Here is a 24,813-nt window from a genome sequence, read left to right as displayed (position 1 = left end):
GGATGCTGTTTAGGCAAACATTTCTTCTTCCTGCTGTCTCATTGTCATGGTTACCCAGCAATGTGGTGTGCTCTCTACTTCCTTGAAACAGGCCCCCATCCTTTTGCATTCAGACGCAGCAAAGAAATGTGGTGCTTACATGCTTCGGTACTTGACTGTGCTGCGGTGGGAGCATCAGAAATGCCTTAGCGTTGAATGGTTTGTCCAGTAACTCAACTCTGTAACCTTCCTTATCATTGGGTTATCTAGAAGAGACAAGCAGGAGCATAGAGACTAATGAATAGTTTCAGTCAAAGGACTGAATCAAAGTTTATTGAAATAAAAGGGAATTTTTGCATTGGCTTTATTCAGTCGACATAGTAATCGCTCTTTTTTATCTTTCTTAATGGCAGCCTATTACAGCAGGAAAATGCATTTTAAATTGGTTTTTGATAGAAAATAATGAGACCCTGAAAGTGAATTAAATTTTGGAAATGGAATTGTTTCTGTGAGGAAAGAGTTTGTTACAGAATGAGTTTCAATGAAGCAAAATATGTCACGTTTTGTTAATATGAACTGAAAGGTTTCATTAAATTAAATGTTTAAAATCAATGCTTGACATCAGTTTGGTACGAGAATATGACTCAGATGTTGAAGGCTTTCCTCTCTTTTCATTCAGAACACACTAACACTAAATGAAAAGCTCACAATGAACAGTTTAGCTGGCCAATTTGGCTTCATTTCCTGGGTACAGAATATCTGTGAACAGTTATGATTTCCTCCATCATTCCATTAGTCGAAATTACTTAAAATTTGTTTTAGGTTTTTTCTCTAAATTGGATTAAATTGGCTAAAGCTTTTAGAATTGCATCTTGTCAGTCCCGATCAATTCATATGAAACTGAAAATGTTTCCTCTTTTTTTTTAGAAAGGAACACCAGAAGGAGTTGCAGGTTATGTTTATTCTTTATTATTAGTAAGATGCAGTTGTTAATCTGGTACATCAACTGTTAGCTCGCTCGAATTGTGATACCACCTTTCTTTGACTGTGATTGATTGGATAAGTTTCAGAGTGGTATATGTTTTTGACTGATTGCCTAAATGGGGAAGTTTTTGCAGCAGGAGTAATTACCTATGATGAACTCAGGTTTTGTTTGGTTAATATCCCTGATCAACTTGACTTTTTTTTTTTACATGCCAGTAAAAGTTTGACAGTAAAACATATCCCTGTGCAAGATAACCTCTGTAAAATATGTGCATCAGTCAAGTTTACACCAAGGCAGATAGAACTTCAGTGGCACATACGACCACACTTTTCACATCTTGTAAGCATCTCAATGCCTTTTGAATCAAGTCTGTGTGTTTGGAGCAGGTCTTCTGAACTAAGATTTGTCTCACCTAAGAGGCAAATTCAAAGACAGGCACAAATGAATTCATGTGAATGAACTTATTTTATTTTTTTGGTTGGGCACTGTTCTAGTTTTCTTCATAGCTACAAAGAGACCTCCTTGTAAGCAGTCACCCAAACACAAAGTTTTCCTCATTTAGATTGCTACAGAAAATTCTTAGGTTTCTATTTAAGTGAGACCATCATTTTACCAAAGGTGTACATGACTTTTTCAGAAATGCATAAGAAGCATTAGAGAAGACATCACTATAATAACACGCTGAAAGGTAACCTAAGTTCCCTGCGGAAGTATGTAACTTACATTTGAAGGTGCACAGCCGCAGAATTTAGATATTTAGCTTCCGCATAACTTCGAGGAATGTATTGCATTAGAATCACTAAGATGGTGTACTATAAAGCTGGAATTATGTTCCCTGTTGAATTCATTCACATACACAGCATTTTAAATTAAAAGGCAATTAAATGATCTCCTCAAGAGTTTAAACTTCTAGAGGTTGCTTACAGAGGCAAATCTGTTCATAGCTTCCTGACTACTCCTACTTGAGATCCACAGTCTACTTTCTGTGCATCTCCCGTTACCAGTACCCTTTAGTGTGGTATCTGTGGTACTCCACACAGTGAAGGGAATACTGATGCCTGCTCTGCATTACATGGTGTTAGTGTCAATAGGTATTGTATTTGAACCTGGAGCAGGTCCTGGCACATACGAAAAGAGCTTTTTTGAGCTCACGTTTCTCTAGTAACATGACTATTTTTTCAAACATGTGTGAAGAGGTCCGTTTAGCTTCCTCCTCATTAGACACATACAGTTTTTGAGGAACATACGAGGCATTAGCCATAACAAGCCATTAGTGTTTTCCAGTGCACTCTCAAAAAAAAAGGAAAAAACATGCATGCAAATGGTGCAAAACAGTAAACTCAAATGAAGTAGGTTGCTGGCAGTCATTACCTCCACTGCAGTTGAAGTTCTGTGGCTGCAGCAAATGTCAGCATAAATGTCAGTCACAAGATTGCAAACAACAGTGGGTTTTTTGAAGAGGACATCTGGCAAAGCCAGAAAGGGCAGAGACCTGCTTATCTTATTCCCTTCTCTTCTGATTACATTTCCCTTGATAACTGCAGCACCTGAAATGGCCATTTACTCTGTGTCATATCTTTAAGATAATTTATGTAGTTTATAGAGCTGTTGAATTCTTAATACTGGTTCATACCATTGCTGCGTGATGCCAGAGTATTTTGGTGTACAGCACATTAAATTTTGTTAACATTCTGGTGATATGGTGCCTTATATTCAGAGTTTGGTTTGGAAAGTAGGATATGGAAAGCGGTCCCTTAGCCTGACTCTCAGTGAAAGGTACAGTGACGACTAGCGAGAGCAGCTTTTCATTTAGGCGAAAAAGTAGCTTCTCTTTGCTTGCTGCGCATAAATAAAGCTATCTGGGTTGGATTGCTCTGGAATATCCCAGAGCAATAGTATGCATGTTGCTTAGAGTCTGTCAAAAGTAACTAAGGGAAAGACAGGATTACTCTCAGTGGGCTTCAATTTACTATTTTGGTATCTCCACTGGAAAAAAATGCAAAACTTTGCAAATGGAAACCGATTGAAATATACTGAGTGCTTAGACCTTCTATGAAGAAGCTGACCCAAGCAGATTTTCACCATGATTCCTGGGAGTGGCAAGTGATACAAGGTTTTGAGGTGATTGGCCAGATACACTTCTGGCTTTTTAGAGGGAAATTTTTCAGACATTTCAGAAAATTGAATCCTTGTGGGATTTCAAGTCAAGAACCTCAGCAAAAAAGGCATTGAAAATTGCTATTTCATTTTTAAAATAGAGGTTGTCATCCTCAGGCCTTTGTATAGCCTGCACCTTCTGTGACACTTCCTTTGATCCCCAAGGCCCATATTGCCCCTGCCATGGATACCGAACTAGAATGTCTGTCCTCTCTTCTATGCATCAGCTCTCAGTAGGCATCAGCTTTGATTTTGGACCTTGTGCCTTTTACTTCTCTCAGGAATCCCACAGTGTCCCATTTTTTAGAATATGGTCAGAAGAATAGGTGACCCCAAGGAAAAATAAGCACATCAACCTTGGTAATTCTTGATGGGATTAGAGGTCTTACATCATATGGCTAAGCTACCTCCTATTTGCACAAGCTTAAAGATATGTGCATTGGGAAATAAGATGGAACAGCTGGTACCCTCTGAACTCATATCCTGTCGCAATAACACGCTCATAAGCACATGCAAATAGTCTAATCCCAGCCTATAGGGTATCCACTTCACTTGCCTTGAAAAATATCTCTAAATTGGGTTACCCATTCCACTTCCCTTCAGAGTCTAACCAGTGAGGAATAATGTGACTCTTCTTGATCTCAACAACAGAAACAAAATATAAGAAAAAAGCGGATGCTAATACAGTGCAAAGAGGCCTGTGTTCTCCACTCACATGTGAAAGTCAGTGCAGGACAAAATCCTAGTCCCTCTCTGGTTTCCTTCTACCTTCTGTGTCACTCCCTCAGAAAAACATCCTACTCCAGAGGAATCAGACTTCCCTGATTTTTATCAACAGCAGGCCATAGCCTGTCAGAGCCAGTCCACAAGCTGTCTGGAGTCAAGGGATAGAATTTTAGAAGTTGGTTATTAAAGTATGTGTTGTCTTTTAACAACTCTTAAGTGTTTACTGAAGTGGTTTATTCTGAGCCATTCTTCTTCCCTGATGGCTTTCTCCCTGCTTCTCATCAACTTAAACCAAGAGTAAACTTCCCAATAGTCAAGTCAAGATCTAGTTTTCATATTTCATTATACAGTAACTCTACTTCCATCAGACCTCTTACATGAGACTGCTTTCAAGCTACAACTTACCCTCCCAGTGTTTGTAACTAGGAATAAGTGCATGTTCAAATATAAACACCATTTGAGTTTGCTTCTCTGTACATGTAAGCAAAGAGCTATCAGAAAATAGAAAAGATCAGATATAATCACAAGCCACTACAGCCACAAATCAAAACAAAAAATATCTTTGCCCTCTCCACACTGAACATGAGGCAAATACAAATCTTGTGGCTGAGGTCCATCTTTTATCCTAAAAACAAGAAAGAAAAGTACAAAAACCTCTTATATCTTTACATGCATAAATTGTGTGACACGGAATGGAGACTGGACAGGGAATGTCTTTGCTTTGCATGAGAAGTCAGCACCAAAATAAATTCATGAACATGAGAGTGATGTGAAGAATGATGGTAATGCAAATGTGGGTCCTCCAGTAACTAGACCGGTGCTTTTAGGGGGAACAAAAATAGTCGTTTTCTACGTGTGTGTGATGCACAGATTAAATGTGCTATTAAATGTCCACTTAAAATAGCTGAATTTTCTTTAAAATGCCTTCTGACAAACGAGTTCTGACCATTTTCCAGTGCTTCTGCATAGCTAAAGTGTCATGAGATCACATGCCATTTTCAGGAAGGAAGCAGATAGCTTCTTGGTAAAGGCAGATTTGTGTGAATCTCGAACTGCTGACAGGATTTACGGAAACCAACAGATTTTCTGGGTAGATGTTGCAACAGCAGCAAAGGATCTTCCTGTCTCTCACCCTTCCTAATACTCCTCCTCTTCCGACAAAACCCATATGATTAAGAAAATAGAGGCATTTGTGCCAAAGAAGCAACTAAAGGCAGCCAGTGGGTGATTTAGGACTATGAAACAATAGATACAGCTGCCTAACCAAAGAAAAAAGTAACAAAAATAACATTAAATGAGAGGAAAATTAGGACTTTTGTAATGAAAACAGTGGTCCTGTTCCGTGATTGAGTACTGGCAAAGGTTTCTGCGAACACACACTTTGTAACCTCTTTGGGACAGCAGCAAGAAGACTCTGTTATAGTGCAACCAGTAAATGCTTCTAAAGGGAATTCTTTGGCATATGAGTGAACCATATGCATGGACTATGCTACAGAGATAACAGGTAGACTTGTAGTTGGTGAAAGAAGGCAGCACAAAGGAAATTTTCTAAATTTATTTGATAGGAGTGACAAATGGAGGACTAAAACCAAAAGACAATATTAAATAACAGAGGCAGTTTTGAGGTTATTTTTGTTTTCGTAGGAATTAAGCATGATGCAAGATCTATGTTAAAAAAACCCAACTCATAAAGATCAGGATTGAGAGAGGGAAAACTGAGTAACTGATGGAAGAGTAATGGGCAAGTTCAGTTTATCAAAAGAGCTGCTTGTTTTAGAAGAGATGGATAAGACTAAGAAATCTGACCAGAGCACGAGCTCCCAGGTAGCTACAAAAACCACTTTCAAAACAGCTACCTAAATGTGGATGAAAGGAGCAAACATTAAGGCCTGTCTGCAATAACCTTATTGCTGAGGCCACAGTCATTTTATGTGATTACATCAATGTTACCCAGTCTCAAGACAAAGAACAAATAAGATCAACCCAATGTGAGGAAAATGGTAACAGCATCTGGCAGGCAGCTGCAGCAGCTCAGCAGAAAGCTCTGTGTCTTGGCCAGTGAGGGGGCCATAGTCATCTGGCCCAGTGCTGCCTCCCTGGAAACAACTGTTTCAAGGCGTGATAAGATTGGGACGTGACTCAGAATTAGGATTCTAATTTTTTCCCCACTTTTTTAAAGAAAAGAGGGAGTTGACTTGTTGTCATTGCAGGGGCAAATCTGGCGTCTGATAAGAGGACAGAGCGTCTGACTGAGGGGCAGAGGGAGGCACAGCGAGAGAAGGGTCAGCAGAGTTAGTGGTAAAACCATAGGTGGTGGAGGAGACATTGGAGAGACAGAAAGATGCTGGTCACCAGCAGAAAATGTGTGGGATTTGGGGGAGGAAAAGATACAAACCTCTTGGTCGTAGGTGGATTCTGGTCAGAATCCTAGCGAGGGAATCAGAAAAATGAGCAGTTGGACACTGACTGATGGGTATGTATGTCGACCGGGAATCAAAATGGTGAATTTTAGATATATAGACATAATTTGATGCGGACTTTCTAAGAGAGAATTGAAGTTCCAGGCCACAGAGAGGAAAAATGAAATCATAAACCCATGGGATGTAAAAAAAATGAGAGGAAATGCAAATTTTAGATACCAACACAACTGAAATTTGTCAGAAGAAAATGTAATGGAAGACAAAAAAAGGAAGAGAGGGTGGAGAGCAGAATCCAAGAAACAAAACAGTGGATAACATCTGCCTTCTAACTGTTGCTGCAAATTTATCTAGTCCAGAATGTGTGTGAAACTTTCACTGCCCCTTCCCTATTTTGGGGGGGGAATGCTGCCTTTTTTTTTTTTTTTTTTCTTTTTTTTTTTAGGTTAAAGACATACAATTCATTTGTCTGCTGTAGACTTGTTCACGACAGACAAATATAATATAACAGATTATCTTCCATTAAAAAATTGCAGACTTGGGTCAGCTGCCATGTAACTCGTTCAGTTTCGTTCCCTCCCAAGGGTTCCATCTATCCCCACAAAATAAATTCATGTGCACTGAGTTAGGGTTTTTTCATGACTAGGCAATATCCCTGTTCCCTGGAAACTTGCAGTTGTTATTTGTCTTTGTGAACCTTCCCTTTGAAAATGCCAAATCCTTTAAATTAATGCTTGGGAGGGTCATATTTTGCATTTCAGTTGTTGAAAAGACCTTGCATTTATTCAACAATATAAAGCTCCCTGAGGATCAGCAACCACAGTTTATTATGTAAAAGTGTGCTGTGCTTTCTGTGATTTGGGAGTTGACTACTCACATAATCATAGCTACCAACATTCAAAACTTAAGAGTATTTTTTTCATTCTTTTATTGTTGCTTTTTTTCATCATAAAATACAGCTTGGTTTTTATATGGCTAGATCTTACTCTCAGCAAAGTATTTGTCTTCCCTGGTACAGAACATATCCCTGGTTGGTTGAAGTAATGTCTTCAAAAAGTTTTGGAGGGTTCATTTTTTGTCACCAGCCAAATTTCTGTGATACATTATCAGCTATGAGGCATTTGAATTATCATGGACTAATCATATTCAGCTGTCCTTTTCAGCAGGCGTAGTTTTATCATAGGGAAGCTAGCATAGTTTCAATAGGATTTTCGAGAGAGCACAAGTATCTTCAACTGTCCTTAATACCACTTTTATTTTTAAATTTTATTTAATTAAATCAAAATTTTTATAAGTAAGCTGAGATTCTTGGAAATAAGCGCACAGGTTTCCTGAGCAGATAATAATTCCAAGGGGGGAAATGAAAAAAAAAGGATGAGTAAAGGTAAATTGAGTTAATATACTAAGTCTAGGAGTTCTTATATCTTTGTCCAATAGTGCACAGCTTGCTCACTTGCCCCTCTGCTCTTTGTTGAGATTACATGGAAAATTTGAAGAGCAAGGCCTTGTTTTTTAGTGCAATCTAGTACAAAGAAAATACCCAGAGATGTCAGCTCCCCAGTTTTATCTGATTTATACCTGAAAAAACACTGGATTGACTCCTTTACTGTTGCTATTGTGCGTAACCTTCAGCAACCCATATAGTTCTTCATTCTCAGCTCCTCCTGCATGAAATGCGGAAACATTAAACATAGAATTATCATGGTCATAGTGGCTGTGTGCATAATTAAGGTAGATAAGTAGTCAGCCCAAAGTATTTGCACAGTTCTGTGCCACCATTTTAACCACAGCCTCCAGGTCTGCGGGTACTTTCATGGTCATTGCTACCATCTGAATTCCGAGTTTCCCAGAGTCTGATGCACTGTACTTGCCACGTGCTTTGTAAATCTGAGAGACGTTACTTGTTGTCCCCAAGTACAGATGGGAGTCTTAACTGCACACTTATTTCTCTCTCCAGTGTTTTATGAAAAAGCGTTTTGATTGATAAAATGTTAGAGTAGGAGGAAAACTAACTTTATTTTCTGGGATTCTTACGGCTTTTTTTTTTTTTTTGACGGTAGTTGATAGTAAAATCCTCTATCAGTCTGTTTCTTTATGTCTCTAGTCCACTTCACATACTGGTGTCACAGCCGAAGACAGCTTGCACTGTTTGGGTTCGTAGCATTGCACTAACATGTTTTTAAGTTTAAAAAAGAATTCAGTGTTCAGCAAAAATTTTAAATGAAAATCCTTTCTTTTCACATTAGATTTAGCAAATCCCTTCCCTTTCGCAAATGAGAAATCAGGGCCTAAACTATTCTGACAGCATTTCTAAGTTTTTCACTTTTGAAGCTTTTTGTGTTTTATAAATCTAATTAACTGTAATAAGAAAATAATAGGACATAATGTTTGTTTTACAAGGTGATTGATCTCTTGGCAGCCTGGCAGACTCTTCTATTGATTGGTTGGTGGATAATGTCAGAGTGGATATGTCCTGGAGGAGAATAGCTGACACCTAAATCCATATGTGACAGATTACCATCTGTGTTGGAAGACAGGTTTCTTCGTAAAATTGCAAAGATAACAGGTGAAAATGGAGAAAGTGACATGAGGGAAATGTGTTGAAACCTGCCTCAACCTTTCCATGCTCTAAGAGCGTTTACACAAAGCTCTCTATTTTGTGGGCTGCCTGTTTTCAGGATGAGGGAGATTAAATTTTAATTACACTCATTCCTGTCTGCCCAGTCGAGTTTTAGTTCTGTTAATTAGGAAAATGCCTTGCCCCACAACCTAGCCATAAAGCTAATTAAACAGAGAACCTTCATTTGCTACTTAGTGGAACTTCAGTAATGATTATCATACATTACAGTTAATTAGCACTGTGGGAGGGAAAATGAGGATGTCGCCGAAGTGCAAAACTCAAATTAGAGGTGCTGTAATATATGCCTTGTTTCATTTGGTAGCTATCTGATGCGGGGAAGTCACACACTACCCTACCTGCCTCAGTTTCACATTTGTTAAAGAAGAATTAATTAAACTTATCTCTCCTGCAGAAGTGTTGTGTAGGTTTAATGTAATGAAGCTGATAAGATGCTGGCCTTTGAAATCCTCAAGTAGAAAACACTGTATAAATGGAATTACTCCTCCCTGAACATGCAAAACATGTTAGAGGCAATGAACTGCACTGGGAGAGCACAGTCACAGGTGGAGTGGTGGAACAGCACACGTCCTTCCTAAAAAAAAGACGGTCGTACAGTTCTACACATATTCACAAAATCTTCCAGGGCAAAACACTGCCAATGTGGAACAGGCTGCTGTAGCAAACCATTCAGAAGCCCAGACCACAAATTAAAAACAACTGCAATTCGACTAAAAAGTTTTGACAGTAAATGGCTTTGATTCAAAATGCTTTCTTGATTTAAAATAAGACATTTTAAAGTATTGGTCCTGAAAATATCGAATTATAATTACCGATACCCCATTATACAGATGGAGTAAAGTAGAGAGGTGTTACAACTTGCCCATAAACCCATTGGAAAGCTGGAACTAGGACTTCTGACTCCCTGTAAACTGCCAGACAACATCTGGCTTGATGTTTTCTGGATGGAGCAGCAGAATCTAAGTTCTATTTTGATTTAGATTTTCTTACAGTGGCACTGAATCCAATGAGTTTGAGGATATGAAATTATCTTTATACCTTAATAAAATATCCCTGGCATATATTATTTAAAACACTACAGAAAATGTTATTTAGAGCATTGCAAGTGCAGCCTGATAGGTTATGTTTACGTTAATCCTGAGTTACTTAATATATTTCAAGTTTTATTGCAAAGTGATAGGCAAATACTAAAATTACAATCTGAGCATTGGTGACTTTGGTAATATTTGCAATGTAGAGCAACTTGTAGAACAACATATGTTTTGTGCAAGCCTGTGCTGATTGACAGAGTGTCTAAGCAAGGTAGCCTGTTGGGTTGTGCACTGGGCTTGGATTCAAGTGTGGATGAGTTAGTTTGTTTTTCTGTGCCTCTGTTTCCCCACCTCTGACATGGGGTTAAAAAGTTTTGCGGCTGCTTTATAAAGTAAAGTACTTTGTGGTCTGCACGCATCAGGGAACTAATACCTGTGTCGACAAGGCAACACTAGTTATGAGGTTCAGGGGACAGTGGTGATTTGTAGAAGCAGGAGAAAAGGGAAGGAAAGAAATGCAAAGGAAAATTATGAAAGCAGGGAATAAGAAGAACTAGCAGACTAGCCCACTTTGCAGAAAATCTGTCTATATTGATGCCCACTGTACAGTGGTAATAGCATTATTAATCCTAACATGCTGCTGTTAATAAAAACAAGAAGAATATGAAGTTTCTGTAATTATTTTAGGTTGATTTGGGAGTATATGATTTTCCTGGAGCTAAGTAGCATTTTAAAACTGCAAAGGATTAGACAGACACAATCAGTTCAAATATTTGTCCAGCCATTGAAAGGAGAAGCCTCACTTCCGCCTGTGATGAGGCTTTGGAAGTCTCCGTACCCATCATTGTTCAACAGCTAAGTGAAGACTGCACGTTGATTACCCTTTCGGTTGCCTTTAAGCAGCTTATGTGAAATGTTAAATTCTAGGTTGCCTAAAATCCCTACTTTTTCGTTTGTTCTCTGACTTGTATGCAGCAAGGCAAATCTTTGTGAGTTTATATGCACACATGTGTACACGCATGTACGCACACCCCCCTGATCAGAACCAGGTCCTTCCAAATATGAATTACGCTGAGCAGATTTTAGAAAGGTACAAGTGGAACAGGAGCAGTCATTCCCATTAATCTTCACAAGGACATGAAAAGAAAAATAATGGACTGCCTGTTTCCTCTAGTCAAATTGCAGCTATACAACTTATCACAAAGCATCTGCGTTTCTATTCCTTTATTTAAAGCTGAAAAGGTTTATTTAAAGCTGATTCCACTGTCTACCTCATATTTTGAGATCCTCAGAAAACTTAGGATAATCACTTATTTCAGAAATATTTAATTTATTCCTCCTTCATTCTTCTAAAACTATTGCCCCTTCCATTCTTCTGAAATTAGCTTTGGAATGTTCAAAAGAATATAGAGCGCTTTGCAAAATAACTAGAAAGAATGGGCATTTTAAAAGAATACTTGGATCTGTGTACCAAAACCGTGACATATCAGCAAATGCCACAAGGCTCTAGGGTCACGTAAGCAGATCCAGAGAGTAGTCGTGCTTGTCTTCACCACAGTGTCTGTCTTGGTGCCAAGCCTTTGCTTATGGGATTTGCTGCAAGCCTGGACTTATGTTTAACAATGCACATAGAGATGGCGGCGACTCACAGAAGCCGGAGTGGAACTTCCCCGCTATTTGTGAATCGCAAGACAGCCCAGGGTTTGTTTCTGGGTTCAGATGGGCCCATAGCTTTTGTGATGTTCCATCTCCAGACTAATATTTGCAATTGCTTTCCCCCCGCAAATACTACAACTTTAAAGGTTTTAGCTGCCTCTGTGCAAATCTTATGTTTGCTTTTGTTTGGTTTTAATTGCATGGGAGAAGGGGAATGAGCCATTTTCAGGGCTAATGAGAGGCTTGAGTGCTTAGTTACCTGTTATGCCTTGCCTTCACCTGACATTTTGATTAGTAAATTTTAATGCTTCTGTGGTTTTTCATTGGTCTGTGGTTTTTCTTTGGTCTGTGTTTTCCATTTCTGCATGTGTCCCATTTGTGCTGGGCACATCATTTCGTATTTGTAGCACATCAGCAGCTTGTGTGAGCAAGGTATCGTTTAACGATACTGGCTTACTGCATTAATAGAAATCCTTTGGGATTTCATTACTAATGCACTGAAAGCCCATCAAACCTCCTAGTCTGAAATGACCAGCGCGTTGTCTGAACACTGATCATCAGGGCATTTTACGTACATACCCCCCATGGAGAAATACAGTTCTTAATATACTTTTGCATTCCTGGGGATACAGAGGAACAGAGCACTGTGGAAAGTTTGAGCCATTCTTCTGCCACCTGCATCATCAGTTGAAAAGGAGCCACTTGAGAACTATGTTTGAAGACACCAGGTTTACGACTCCTCTACGGACAGTCCCAATAATAGTATGGGGATATTTGACTAAATAATTTAAAAGCTGGTAGAGATACCATGATGGGTTTCCACTGTGTTTTCTTTCCCTACATGATAGGCAGATGTGCATACTCTCTGTGAAGTTCAGACAGGCAATTGACAAAGTTAGGTGCCAGTCAGTTTAGAGATAAATGGGGCCTCACCTTCTCAGACAGTGGAATCATTCATTTTCACATGGCTCATAACACAAATTATTTATAGCTACAGAAAGAAAAATAGTGGGGATATAGACTTGGTGCAATTTCTATGAACCAGTTAGACATGATACGGTTGGATACTGCTCTCTTCCAAGTGAAAAGCAGCAATGCACTGCTCTCCATAGAGTGAAATAATTTTTACATGCCTTGTCAGTCTCGCTATGGCCGTGGAAAGAAATACCGTGAAAGCAGAGACATTGGCACTGTTTGTGTTATTTAGAATGTTTTTGCAGCTAACAGTTTTGACCTCTATTCTGTTTTGATGGTCCTGGTTTCAAAAGGCCACGTCATGTTTTCCAGCTAGAAGAAATGAATAAATACTTTCTTTTCCTGTGGACTCTCCCAGGTTTTACCCAGATCCTGGTTCAGAATTATTCCAAAGAATAGCTGGTATAAAACTGATATGCTGCATTGTCAGTGGAATTGCAATGATTAACAGCTTCAAATCTACCCTGTAAGGCTAGGAGGGTTTCATTTTTGTCCCTTATGGTCTTCAGAGACTCTGAAAACAAAGTTAGTGAGACTGGAATTTGGAATTTAATGTGTGAAATCCAGGGGCCATTGTTTAAAACATCAATCCTTACTTCAGAATGGTGTTTGACAGGCTGCAAGTAATTTCTGCTTCAAGCAGTCTCAGGCAGCAGAGTAGCCCAAAGGTCATGCTGTTCTTACCATGGGTAAAAGAGATCTTCTTCATGATGGATAACTACTCTGTGTTTATGATGCATAATATATTTGTAATTTTAATTCACAATTCCATTTGTCCAACAGTTTTGTAAGGGCAAGCTAAACTATAGTTTGGTACAGCTGTGCTGTGCAAAGGGATAGGACTGTTGTGGTAATCCATCATAAGACCTACAACACAGTCCCAGCTGCACATACTGGAGCTGGGAGGAACCACTTGTACAAATGGAAATGCCAGCCTGCAGGATTTGGGCCAAGAAGTCTTGTGTTTTTACTGCTGATCTTGACCTGTGCTGGTGATCACTGCTGAAACCAAATGAGCTGCTGCCTCCAGCCTCATGGTATCACGTAGAGCAACCCTCAGTGTGTTCTTCACCAGATTTATCAGGTTGGGAGCCGAAGGTTATCTGTTCTTGGCTAGCCTAATCGCCAAAACTGGAGGACCACAGACAACAATTACGACTCCTGGTTTCAGATCACTTTGAGAACTTTGTTACCTGAGACACAAAGATTTGAGCTGGCTTTGTGCAAAGCACTCAGGGCGTACTACCACCGCAGCGGCTACCCACCATTTTAACCTCATGCTTTTAATAGGACTGAATGCAAAAGCCGCTCCTCTGCAGAACCAGACACAAAAGCAGTAAGCAGTAGTATTAGTTCAGAGGGTCTCAGAGCACATTTGCTTTCTCTTTGCCACAAATGCAACTCATAAGCAAACCGTTATAGCAATATACACTGTTCTTGCTTATTTGAGTAGTACATTCTCCTGAGCATAGCTCTGTCAATGTCAGTGCAGCAAAGTGCCAATTAGAAAAGAGAGCTGAATTTGCCTCTCAGCTATTAGAATCTCTAGATTTTACCTCCTCACTCATCTTGCTGCTGTTTATATTTTACATGCAGAAGTAGTAAGACCCATACTATTCTCCCATGCCTGTGATCATATGTTTTCAAAAATAAATGAATGACATCCACTCAAAGTCATTCTAAATTCAAATCACTTTTAAATGTGCCCTTCATTCACCAGCATCATGCTGTCTTTGATAAATTTTCATCTCCACATATTAGCTCTTTTGGCACCTAGATTTGCATTTTGCAAGATTTGCTTTTTAAATAGCCAGCTGTTACCTCAGAGTTTCAAAGTTCTTACAGCAAGAGGCTTTTCAGTAGGAAACATCACTCAGTTTTCTGAAAGATCTGGTTTTCACTTCAGGAAGTGGGCAGCCAAGGCTCTATGTCATATTACTTCTTCACTGTATGCATCCTTAAAGAGATATTTTTTGGGCACAGTTCTTCTCTCCTCAAAAAAAAAAAAAAAAACCAAACTTTTTTTTTTCTTTTTCAAATAAGCATGGATCCGTGGTTTTATAAGTGGGGGAGGATGGAAAGGTGCCCTGTATTTCAAATGAGGTTCTGTGACCTATTATATACTTATTGCACAAGCTTTTATGGGTTGGAAAAGGGACTGGTCATTCCAGTTCTTCAACACCGTTGGGAGAAGTTATAAGGTAGAGGAAGTAGAATCATCAGGCTGAAATTCAGTACAGAGGTTTTATCAAGTTCACCAATGCACTTTGTAATGATTATTTAAAGTAAGAGTCATTGATCCCGTCCTTCATACATATATATGGTTTTCAAATAAAGGCAATAGGTGGTAAGCCTTCAGAACAACTGAGGAAGCAACGTTTCACATGCACTCACAGTTGCTCTTCGATTATACCAAATCAAAAAAGTTCGACACATGAAAATGGATATTCGGGGACACTGCGTTCGTAATGGCCGAACTAGCATACAATGCTAATTCCGAACAAATGTATCCCTGCATTTTTTCAGAATTCGAAGATGTTTTACTTTGTGTCTGTTGTTATTTCAATTTTTCACTTTCTTGGGTTTTGATAGTTCCTGTGTAAGGTGAGGTATTCACGTCTTACACAGGCTGAAGTCTTCTGCCAGGCAGACCGCTACATCTACAAAGAAACTTCCCTGAATGTTCTTTAACATCAAAGTGCCTCAGCTTGGGTCATCCTGCAGTTCAGTTCTGAGAGAAATACCTCTGTCTCCAGAACAACTCAGCCCGTAGCTCTTTTGTAAGCCTTGCGAGAAAGGTTTGGGAAGGGATACATCTGACCAACCTGATTCCTAACAGGGACAGCAGCCTCCTTGGGGGTCTGAGAAAACTCCTTTACTCTTCCCCTGAACTACTGAACTGCTGTTATGAACTAAATTTTTGCCCATTCATTCTTTGCAGACATTGATGAGTGCTTGGTAAACAATGGTGGCTGCGACCATTTCTGCAGAAACACAGTTGGCAGCTTTGAGTGCAGCTGCCAGAAAGGCTATAAACTGCTCACAGATGAACGGACCTGCCAAGGTAATACTTCATTTATTTTACTCTTCGTATAATGAGGATGTTATTTTCAGTGGATTTTTTTCTTTTAATTACGTCATTTATACTACAGGTTTAATTGTACTGTCATAGGAAGTAAAGTTAGAAAAGACCTACTAGATTGCCATGTTCTGAGGTGGGGTTAGAAGATTTTTGGAAACATCTTGTTTCAATGTTTTTACTAGTAGGAATGCCAGTGTCCTGCAGAAGTGCGAAAATCCATGTGGTGTAGTGGAATAGGTTCAGGCAAAGAGCCTTATGTTCAAAACCTTTAATTTGGTATGATCTTAATGGAGCAGAGGCTTATCTAATTTACATTGGAGTCGTTTAGAATAACGTACTGGAATAGAGCATTTGCAACATTTAAACTGAAAAAAGAGTCTGATTTGTGAGCTCACCTTTGCCTGACAGAGTCTGTTTCTGGAGGGATAATGGAGGTGTTTTGTGAGAATTGAAGTGTGTTTTATATTGTTTGCTGTGCCTGTCATGATTTGTTATCCAAGTCATATGATGTTACATATTCTATGACTAGTTAAGTGCATGACCATTTCCAACTTCAGTACTAACCATTTACATTTGGAAAATGACACTTTAAGCAATTGAGCTCTGTAACTTTACTCTTTAAAAGCCTCCTAGGAAAGGCTAGAAAGATGATCATGCATCAGTAGTGAGAGAAGGGGAAGGAGGATGTATTCAATTAAAATTTTGTGCAGGAATTGCCTTTCTATTAATACATAATTATTAGCATGGGTTTTCAACATGTGAAAGTTAGGAAGTCTAAAACAGCATTAGTGTTTTAGGGCTGCTTTGTTCATCAACAAAAGAGAAACCAAGGTCTGAAGATACATATGCCATTCAAAAAAACTTTCCATTGCATCTCATTGGTACTGCCATCATCTGAGACGCCTACTCCACCCTGTGTGATTAGACACCAAGGAGGCAGTGCAAGGCTTGTTTCAAGCTGGGACAGGGTGGGAAGAGCTGAGAGTAGCACAGTTAGTGCTGCATGACTAGGCAGAAATAACATTGTAGACAAGGGTAAGACACCAGGTTTTGATGCACCCAAATGTTAAAAAGTAACGTTGTCTTCATGATGTATTTAGAGATAGTTAGGAATACTTTCTGGTTCATTAATTTCATGTGTCGTGACATGCTCTCACTGTGGTATCACTCAGGGGTTTCACCACTGAAGTAATTGCAATTACACCACTGAAAAACTCAAGAGAAAAGTCAAGCCCTGCATTCTTAGGCAAGAGCTGGTGGAAAGTTCGTTGTGCAAAGTCGTAGCAATAGACTTTGAAAGCTACCTATAAATAATCAGATATCTATCATGATAATGGGAAACTAGAAGCAGCTCTGTAAATGTTGTTCAACTGAGTTTTGTTTCTTCATGTGCCTGGGCCACTGCATGATTGAGTGGCCGGTAACAGTACATACCATGCAAAGAATGAAGCAGTAGGTGATCTTCTCCTCTCCCTCGTGTGATCAAACGTGGAAATACAAATATGATCTGGCCACCCTACTTTTTCCATTGTCAGTGAGCAAGGGCAGGCACTCTGTCTGCCTCTACATTGTACTTTGACTGACTTATCAACTGTAGCTTATCTGTTGCTGGAACAGATAGATTAATGCAAGCCCAGAGAATTTTGGGGCTGGAGAAGTTCCTCCTGTCCCAGAAACACTGGTTCTTCGTACTGTGAAATGGGGAGGACAAAGTTACGTCCTGTTTGAAGTGTGAGGTATTTGGGCCCCAGAGACTGATTACAGCACACATGGTATGATGCCTGCTTTGCAGAGGGAACACTGCAATAATTTAGTTCCTGTCTGGTGCTTAAGGTGATAATTGGTGACTCATGCAGTCAGTAGGCCTGCTAATAAAGACAGAAGGAAAGTGAATATAGATCAAGAAATGACATACATGAATCACTTGTACTTTGCTTCTTCTGCTGCAAAAACAATATAGTTAGTGGAAGTGGTTATAGTTATTAATGTCAGGTCTGACAGAAAAATGTGGTTTGGGGTTAGTGGCTCTGCTGGAATATAAATCATTCGTGGGGCTTTTTTGGAACAGCCAGTCAACACTGACCATAGAACATTACTGAGAGATTCAGGGAAATTTATTTTAGGCATATTAGCCTTTCCGATGCATGAAATAGAAAAGTCTAATTTGTATTTATAAAAGATGCTGTTGTTCATGTTACAGCTGTTGTTTTGATTCATAATAGAGTTTCTATGACTTATGATCTTGCTGTCAACATTGCCTTTCTCCTCTGGTTTTCATTTTTAAAATAAAGATTTCTTTCAGTTACGAATCAACATGTTTACCAAATACTCATTTAAGACCCTAGAAATCTACATTGTTTGGGGCCGAGTCCTATTTAGTTCAGGTGGCCTCCCTAGGGTATAGGGAGTTCACCTCCAAATAAGCTCATCACTAACATCAAGGAACAGATTCTGCTAACCTTAGGCAAAATGCCCGTGGAAACAGCTGGTAAACTTGCCCTTTTACAACCTGCAGAAGCCTTGGATAAGTCTGTGACTGTGTCTGATTCACAGGAAGGAATCAGTGAAGAACAAAGCCACAGAGATACTGTTCACGTTAGCAACATTTTTCAAACTGTTGAAAAATCAAGTAAGATCTTGCTGCATAACTTTCTTCATATGATCATTAATTTCAGCACCAGGCAATTTTACATGTTTCAATAAAAAGGTTCCTTCATATTCTCTGTGAAATTCTGAGGTTGTCCCACTTCACCTCATTTCCTGGATGTCCTTTCATTGTAGACCTCAGAGCTGACTTTAAGACTGCAGTGAAATTGTATCAAAGTTTCAGACTTTGTTCTGGTTGTTTGCAGAGCTCCCACCCCATCGTACCAAGAGCCTTACACACATTCATCCTTTCTGTGAAGAGGAAAGTGTTTCTGTCTCAGTTTTTCAGGCAGGAAGGGTGAAGCCAAATATAGCAGTTTGCCTAAGATCACACATATGAATGCCTGGACCGCCTGGAGAATAAACCTCCAGTTTTTGTGAATCTGCTCTCTGTGAATCTGCCCATTACAAGAATTTTTTTTTCTCCTGTGTTTGTGCTCATACCCTGATAAGAAAATTCATTGGTTTTCAGGAACTCTGAAGTTTGCTGCTTGCTTGGTGCCACTAGCTAGCCATCCTGCGTGTAGAGTGCTTGTGTAAGCAGCCCTTGCGTTTGTAAAGGGCATTAAAATGTTCTGCATTTGTCTAAACCATTTTTAGCTCTGGCTGCAAAGAAAACCATTGTCAATCACAGATTACTTCTGCCAGGGAGTGGTTCTCACGCTGTGGCTCCTTGTTAGACAAGGAGAATGTGGGGGTTTCCCTTCCTTTCCCCTCCCCTGCATTCCAGCCATTTAAAAGGAAACTTATTTGTAACCCAGAAGGTGAAGAATCCACATTGCCCTGCCAGTGATATTGTGGAGACTGATACTACTTTCCCAGAGTCTCTCTTTTTACGCAAACTTAAAAATAGATTTTTTTTTCCTCCTTTGACGGTGAAATCACTGTATGACAATACCAAACTCATCTATTGTGTATTATTTTAACAGATCCCTTAAGTCTAAGGTATTGTAAATTCTTTGATACAGGAAGAAACGGTTGGATCTGTTTGTATAAACCTAGCAAAAGAGGCCTGCATCTCCTTTGAGCATGTAATACAAATAACATGGCTATATTTATAGCAAGGAGAGCTTGTGTTTGTAACCTTTGTTGTAATTAACAGCAGGACAACAACTCAGATTAGTTTTAGAACCACATCAGCAACAAAACAGCAAGCAAGACTGTTTAAAGCTGCAATGAATGTGTGTAAGCGCAGACATAATTACCTTAATCCTCAGCCAATATGAGTTTTAAAGCCAGTTAACTTAATTGCTTATTCAGTTTCTGTTTGTTGTGCAGTGATCTCGAAAAAAATTCAACAATAAGCAGTCTCTCTGCTCCACTCAAGTTCAAGCTTCATTAAGCACTCAGAAAAATGTGTGAAATTCTATCATAAATAATTTTCTCTTCCTGCTGCAGGAATTGCCTTTTGCAAAACAAGACAAGGAGAGACAGCCTATGCATTTGTCGTAGGTCTCTCCAGGGAGTGGTAGAGTTGGAAAGATGACTTACATTCAGAAAAAAAATGCTTTTAGTGGGAACATCCAGGAATCAACATGTAATACTTTGGCTTACTAAATCTACCCTTTCGCCCTCTGCCCCTCTTCCACCTTTGTCCAAAACAGAGCCAAATCCTCCTATGATGAGGAATTTAAACTTTTGCAGGTGGCAGTTCAAGGCATTTGCATCAGTCTAGTCCACTTACAGTCTCCAAAGCAGGCTTAAGTGGGGCTTGATGATTGCTAGATCTCACAAACATGATGTTCAGCCATAATGAAGTCTGCCCAAGTAGTCTTTTCACCAACCATTTGAATTGATACAGCTACTGTAAACGAAGAGGATTGTCCACCAGGAGAAAGTACCTCTGGGGCATGTGGAATACCTGCATGGGCATCTGGCATTTTTGGGGCTTCTTTAAAGCCATGTGTTCACACACAGTAGGTGACAGCATTTTTTATTTGCTTTGATGTATTGCCTGTTTGACTGTTGGTTATTCTTTACTACTTTCCTACCAGATTTTAAACAAATGCGATTGACCCTTTGATTGACTCTTTTGTAACTAGGTACTGGAATACAGGGCCTCATAGTCTGCTGTTGGTAGCGCTGGTGTCCGTCCAAAGGAAATCCAGTGATGCAGGTTTACGCAACAGATCCCAAGCAGAATTTGCCCCCCTAGCTTTATGATATATTGAAATTTCCCTCTAGTGATTTTCTGTGAGCACATTTTGCTAGAGGTTTGGGGTTTTATAACACTACAAAGCTATCCAATAGAAGTCCAAGGTACCTGATTTGAGGTGGATTTTTCCTCTCGTTACAAGAGAAAGACATGAGCATATCCACTATCATATTTGTGTATTTGGACTTTTCGTTCTCTCTGTAAAAACAAATGTGTTCCTTTTATGCCCCACTGTATCCCCCTTTCTTCTCTCCTTAGCTTCACTTCCAGACAAGTGTTCCTCAAAAACATGATGCTCATGGAGTGGAGCAACTAGAAGTAATGGCTAGAGCCAAGGATACTGTGAGCAGATATTGAGGCAGTTTTTGTAATAATTCTGTCAGCATATTGCAATGCTGACCTGCAAAACACCTCAAACCTTGTCCACCTCTGTTTTGTTGTTTCTCAGGTTGTCTCTGAGCAGACTTGATGAGCATTGCAAGTTTTGTGATAGCTTTCTGATGTGTTACAGGATATACCTCCCAACTCTTGCCAACTGGTTTTGACTTATGATCTGAAATAAGATTTGAACCCAGCCTCAGGCCTTCTGTGTTAACCCACTGCACCAGAGAAATGTAATCTATGCAGTCCTAAAATAATACTGGTAAATGAGACCTTTCTTTACTGCCAAATAGGTCTTCATTACAGAAAATTTGATGTGATTATAGACCTAGCTGATCCTACAATCGATCTATTGGTAGAGGGATGCTTTACATAGGGTTCCCAATGCATAATTGTCAAGAGAAGCCTTCTTTCATTCCAGAATGAGAGAAAGAAAAATAGCACCTTGAAAAATACAGTAACTGTCTATGATCCAAGGATCCTACAGGCCTGGTCTTGAAACATTGCCATATTAACTGGATATGTAATCCCCTCTCATAACATCCACCTTTTCACTTATTTGTACAAAATATGCACTATTAGCCTTCCAAGGGCAAGATTTGAATCTCCCAGCATGGTATCTCCATTTTGAAAATGAGTATGAAATGAGGGATTAATCATACAGGGAAGGACAGATAGAAAGTGTTTGTGGGAAATATTTTTGGCCTAAAGAAGTCCACAAAGATTAGCTACAAAGATCTCACTATACTCTTCTGTATGGAACCATTGATGATAAATATGGCTGTACAGGACCGGTTTAATCCCAAATAAATCAGTGCATCCACATTGGCAGCACTGAATCACCAGACATCTTTGACAGAGGGTGACCAAATTAAGAAAATAAAAGAAGGGCCAAAGAGATTTGCTCCCTTGGGTTACATGTCAGTGACCTGCCACCCACATTTGATCACGTAACCCGGTAAAGCAACTGGCCTCGTCCCAATCACATAACCTGATGAAGGTCTCAGGATGAGGATACACCCTGTGCATTGATTTATATAGGACGCAGTCACCAGTCTTAGATTATTTAATGAAATGCATGGGTAGAGGTCAGGACTGGAGTGTCTGTCCCTCTCTATCTCTCATTGCATCATGAAAACGAAGGACAGGGAGAATCCCATGTCCTATGTTCCAGTTTTAAAATCCTGAGGAAGTTCCTTGGAATACCACGACAGGGGAATTTTATGTCGTGATTCTCCCAGCCAAGCCAAGCTATCTTTTTACCTTACTGCTACTCCCCCAATTCTTCTTGCTCTGAGTTATAGCTGAGTATACCCTAGCACAGTCGTAGAGGCAGTGAGCTATGAGCAGTGTTAAATGGGTACAGCTGCACCATTCAGCACTAAAGAGAGTGATTAAACCCTTCAGCTAATCTGTATCCGTGCTAGAACTAATGCTTCATGTAAGGCAGTTTAAAAGACAACGGGTGAGGCCTAGACCCCTCCAATTCAATGCATCAGCGTTATGGTTTGGCCAACTTTCCAGTGAAAACTGTTGGAAACTTTTGTTATTGGTCTAACCCCTCTCTTTCCTTTTCTCTCCACATTAAATACATAAAAGGAGGAAATGTTCAGTAAAAGTAACATTATTTAGCCTTCCCCTTCTTTCTGGAGTGGCAATAACATACAGCTTCACAGCCAGGTGAGATGATAAAAAGAGAACATCAGCAGAAATTTTACTGCTTGGTGTGGGGGTTTTTCTTAATATTTAAAATTCATTTTTACCTGAGCCCACACAAACCTCTCACTGAGGCTGTTACCCTCAGGGTCAGGACTGACCTGTAGCAGGTGGAGAGCGTCAGCAAGCCGTGAGGGTGCTGCTGCCTGTGTCCTTGCGAGGGAGGTAGCAGGGATCCCAGAGAGCCTGTTTGCTCTCCGGAGTGAGGAGCAAGCAGGCTGACGAGTCCACTCGCTGACTTCTGCCTGAGTTTGCATAAGCATTTGCTGTAAGTTTGAGGTCTTCAGCAGTCAGAAGAAATACCCAGGGCTTCCTTTTGCTCCCGCTTACATCAGAGGGAAGGCTACTGTGCTCAGGAGAGTTACAGGGCTATCACACTAAGGGAACCTGCTGGGCCTTGTTTTCTTACACCACTTGAGCAGGGTGAGCCAGTGCCAGTGCGGGGGTGGTTGAGGGGAGAGAGAGGGATGAAGGGACTGAAGCCATTCCCCTATCAACTCATTTGTGTCATACACATGAAGGAGAGTGATTTTGCCTTGATGCACTCATACACTCACCCACATCAGATAGGCATGCTGTCAGATATAAAATACGTTGACTTGATATAGGCTGATTTTCAGCCAGTCCAGCTGAGTCTGGCCCAGTATGTTTAATTGTGTGGACAATTGGTATGTAAACAATGGTGCCGGTTCAGTTGCCGATGTAGTTCAAGAACCAGTGAGAACTGGTGGTGCACTGGAGGAGTATTGGGAGCTGCTTGTGGAAATCAGACTAGCTCACAGAAAGAAAGTTCAAGATGATTTCCCTGTCACTGATGATGATCATTCCCTATGCAGATTTTCTCTAAGGCATTCTGTGTCACTGAGCCTTACAAAAATATCTTGCTTATGACAAGCACCATATTGCTTCTAGCATCAGATTAAAAAAAATACTCCGCTGGGAAGCAACATGTTACACTGTCAATAAAAGGAATACTTCTCAAATCCTTTCTGTTACACATGGTGCTTACTCTTGGTGTCAGTGAGATTGTGAATAGTGGTACAGTCTGCCTCTGTGAGAAAAAAAGGGTTGCAAGATCATATCCAGAAACAATAAATGCCCCAGGCATGAAGTAGAAACAGCTCTAGCCAGTACAAGTTTGTTTGCCAAGTGATAGTATCTCCCATGTTGGTTGTAGCAATTAAGTCTGCTGAAACATGAAAACAAATACATCCCCCCCCGCCCTGCCCCTCCAGTTCTCCTCTCTGCAGCACGGTGTTATCATAAGTTAAAGACGAATTTTCTTTGGTTGCTGCTCCTTGGAAGGAATATTAAACCTCACAATCTAGGCTTTAAATCAGTTTCTAATGGGATGAGACCTAACGTGGGGAGGGCAGATGGGACAGATTATTCCACCTCTATTTTCCCATGAAGCTTCTGACACAGGCTACTGTTGGAAGTAAGGTACGAGATTAGTTTGACCTCAGGTCTCATTCAGTATGGTAGCTCTTATATTCCGGTGTTAAACTCTATAAAGTATACTGCTATCAAATTGCTTTTTAAAGCTCTGTCTGGCCCCCTCCCCTCGATGATGTGTGTGGGAAGCCAAGCAAAATGTTCCATTAGTGTTTAGAAAGAGAATTTCAGATATATTTTTCAGTTGATGCTGTAGGATTTATGATGTGTATAGTGCAGAAATGATTTCACTGGACTAGAATCATGTTATGTATTAATGAATTACCAGGATATGAGTCAGTCTTGGAATAGTTTGAGCAGGAAGGTAGCATTCTTCCACAAACAATAATCTGTTGATAAATAGTGCTGAAAGCTGTAATTCAATAGGAATTGTTTTTTAAGAGAACCAGGGAAAGACTATATGTATATATATTCTCCACTATTGCATTGGTGCACATTGAGATAATGCCATATTACTGCACTCAGTCATTTAATCACATTGATTAATGTCAGATATCCTTTACACTAAGTACTCTACAGAATTGCAATAAAATGACAATCCTATCCCAAATGTTCAGAAAAAATTCATTTTCCTGTGCTTGCATCTACCCTTCTGGGCCTTTTAAAAGTGCCACATTTTGTTTATTTTGTTCTAATGAGAATAGAAGCCTAACCTATTGAACCAAAGGGGCATGATTTTCTTCCAGTAGCCATGTTATGAACTACTACTACTTGTACCTGCCGTTTCTTGACTCCACGGAGGCCTTTCTGGGCAGATTTTTTAAACAAGCCCTTGAAGCAGAGCCAGAGAACAGCAATTCTTGTGTATATTCAG

General features: G+C 39.8%; 1 protein-coding gene across 5 annotated transcripts in view; it reads left to right on the top strand.

Moving 5' to 3' along the window:
- SCUBE1 (signal peptide, CUB domain and EGF like domain containing 1) overlaps positions 1–24,813 on the top strand; it is a 213,439-nt gene that overhangs the window by 147,391 nt on the left and 41,235 nt on the right. For all 5 annotated transcript variants that reach the window (XM_075759970.1, XM_075759944.1, XM_075759962.1 and 2 more), the window contains one exon: positions 15,506–15,628. In XM_075759970.1, coding sequence (XP_075616085.1) covers positions 15,506–15,628 — 123 coding nt within the window. The remainder of the gene's footprint in view (positions 1–15,505; positions 15,629–24,813) is intronic.

Source organism: Balearica regulorum, chromosome 1 (assembly GCF_011004875.1).
Source record: "Balearica regulorum gibbericeps isolate bBalReg1 chromosome 1, bBalReg1.pri, whole genome shotgun sequence".
Classification (NCBI taxonomy): Eukaryota; Metazoa; Chordata; class Aves; order Gruiformes; family Gruidae; genus Balearica; species Balearica regulorum.
This window is presented reverse-complemented; position numbering and strand designations above follow the sequence as displayed.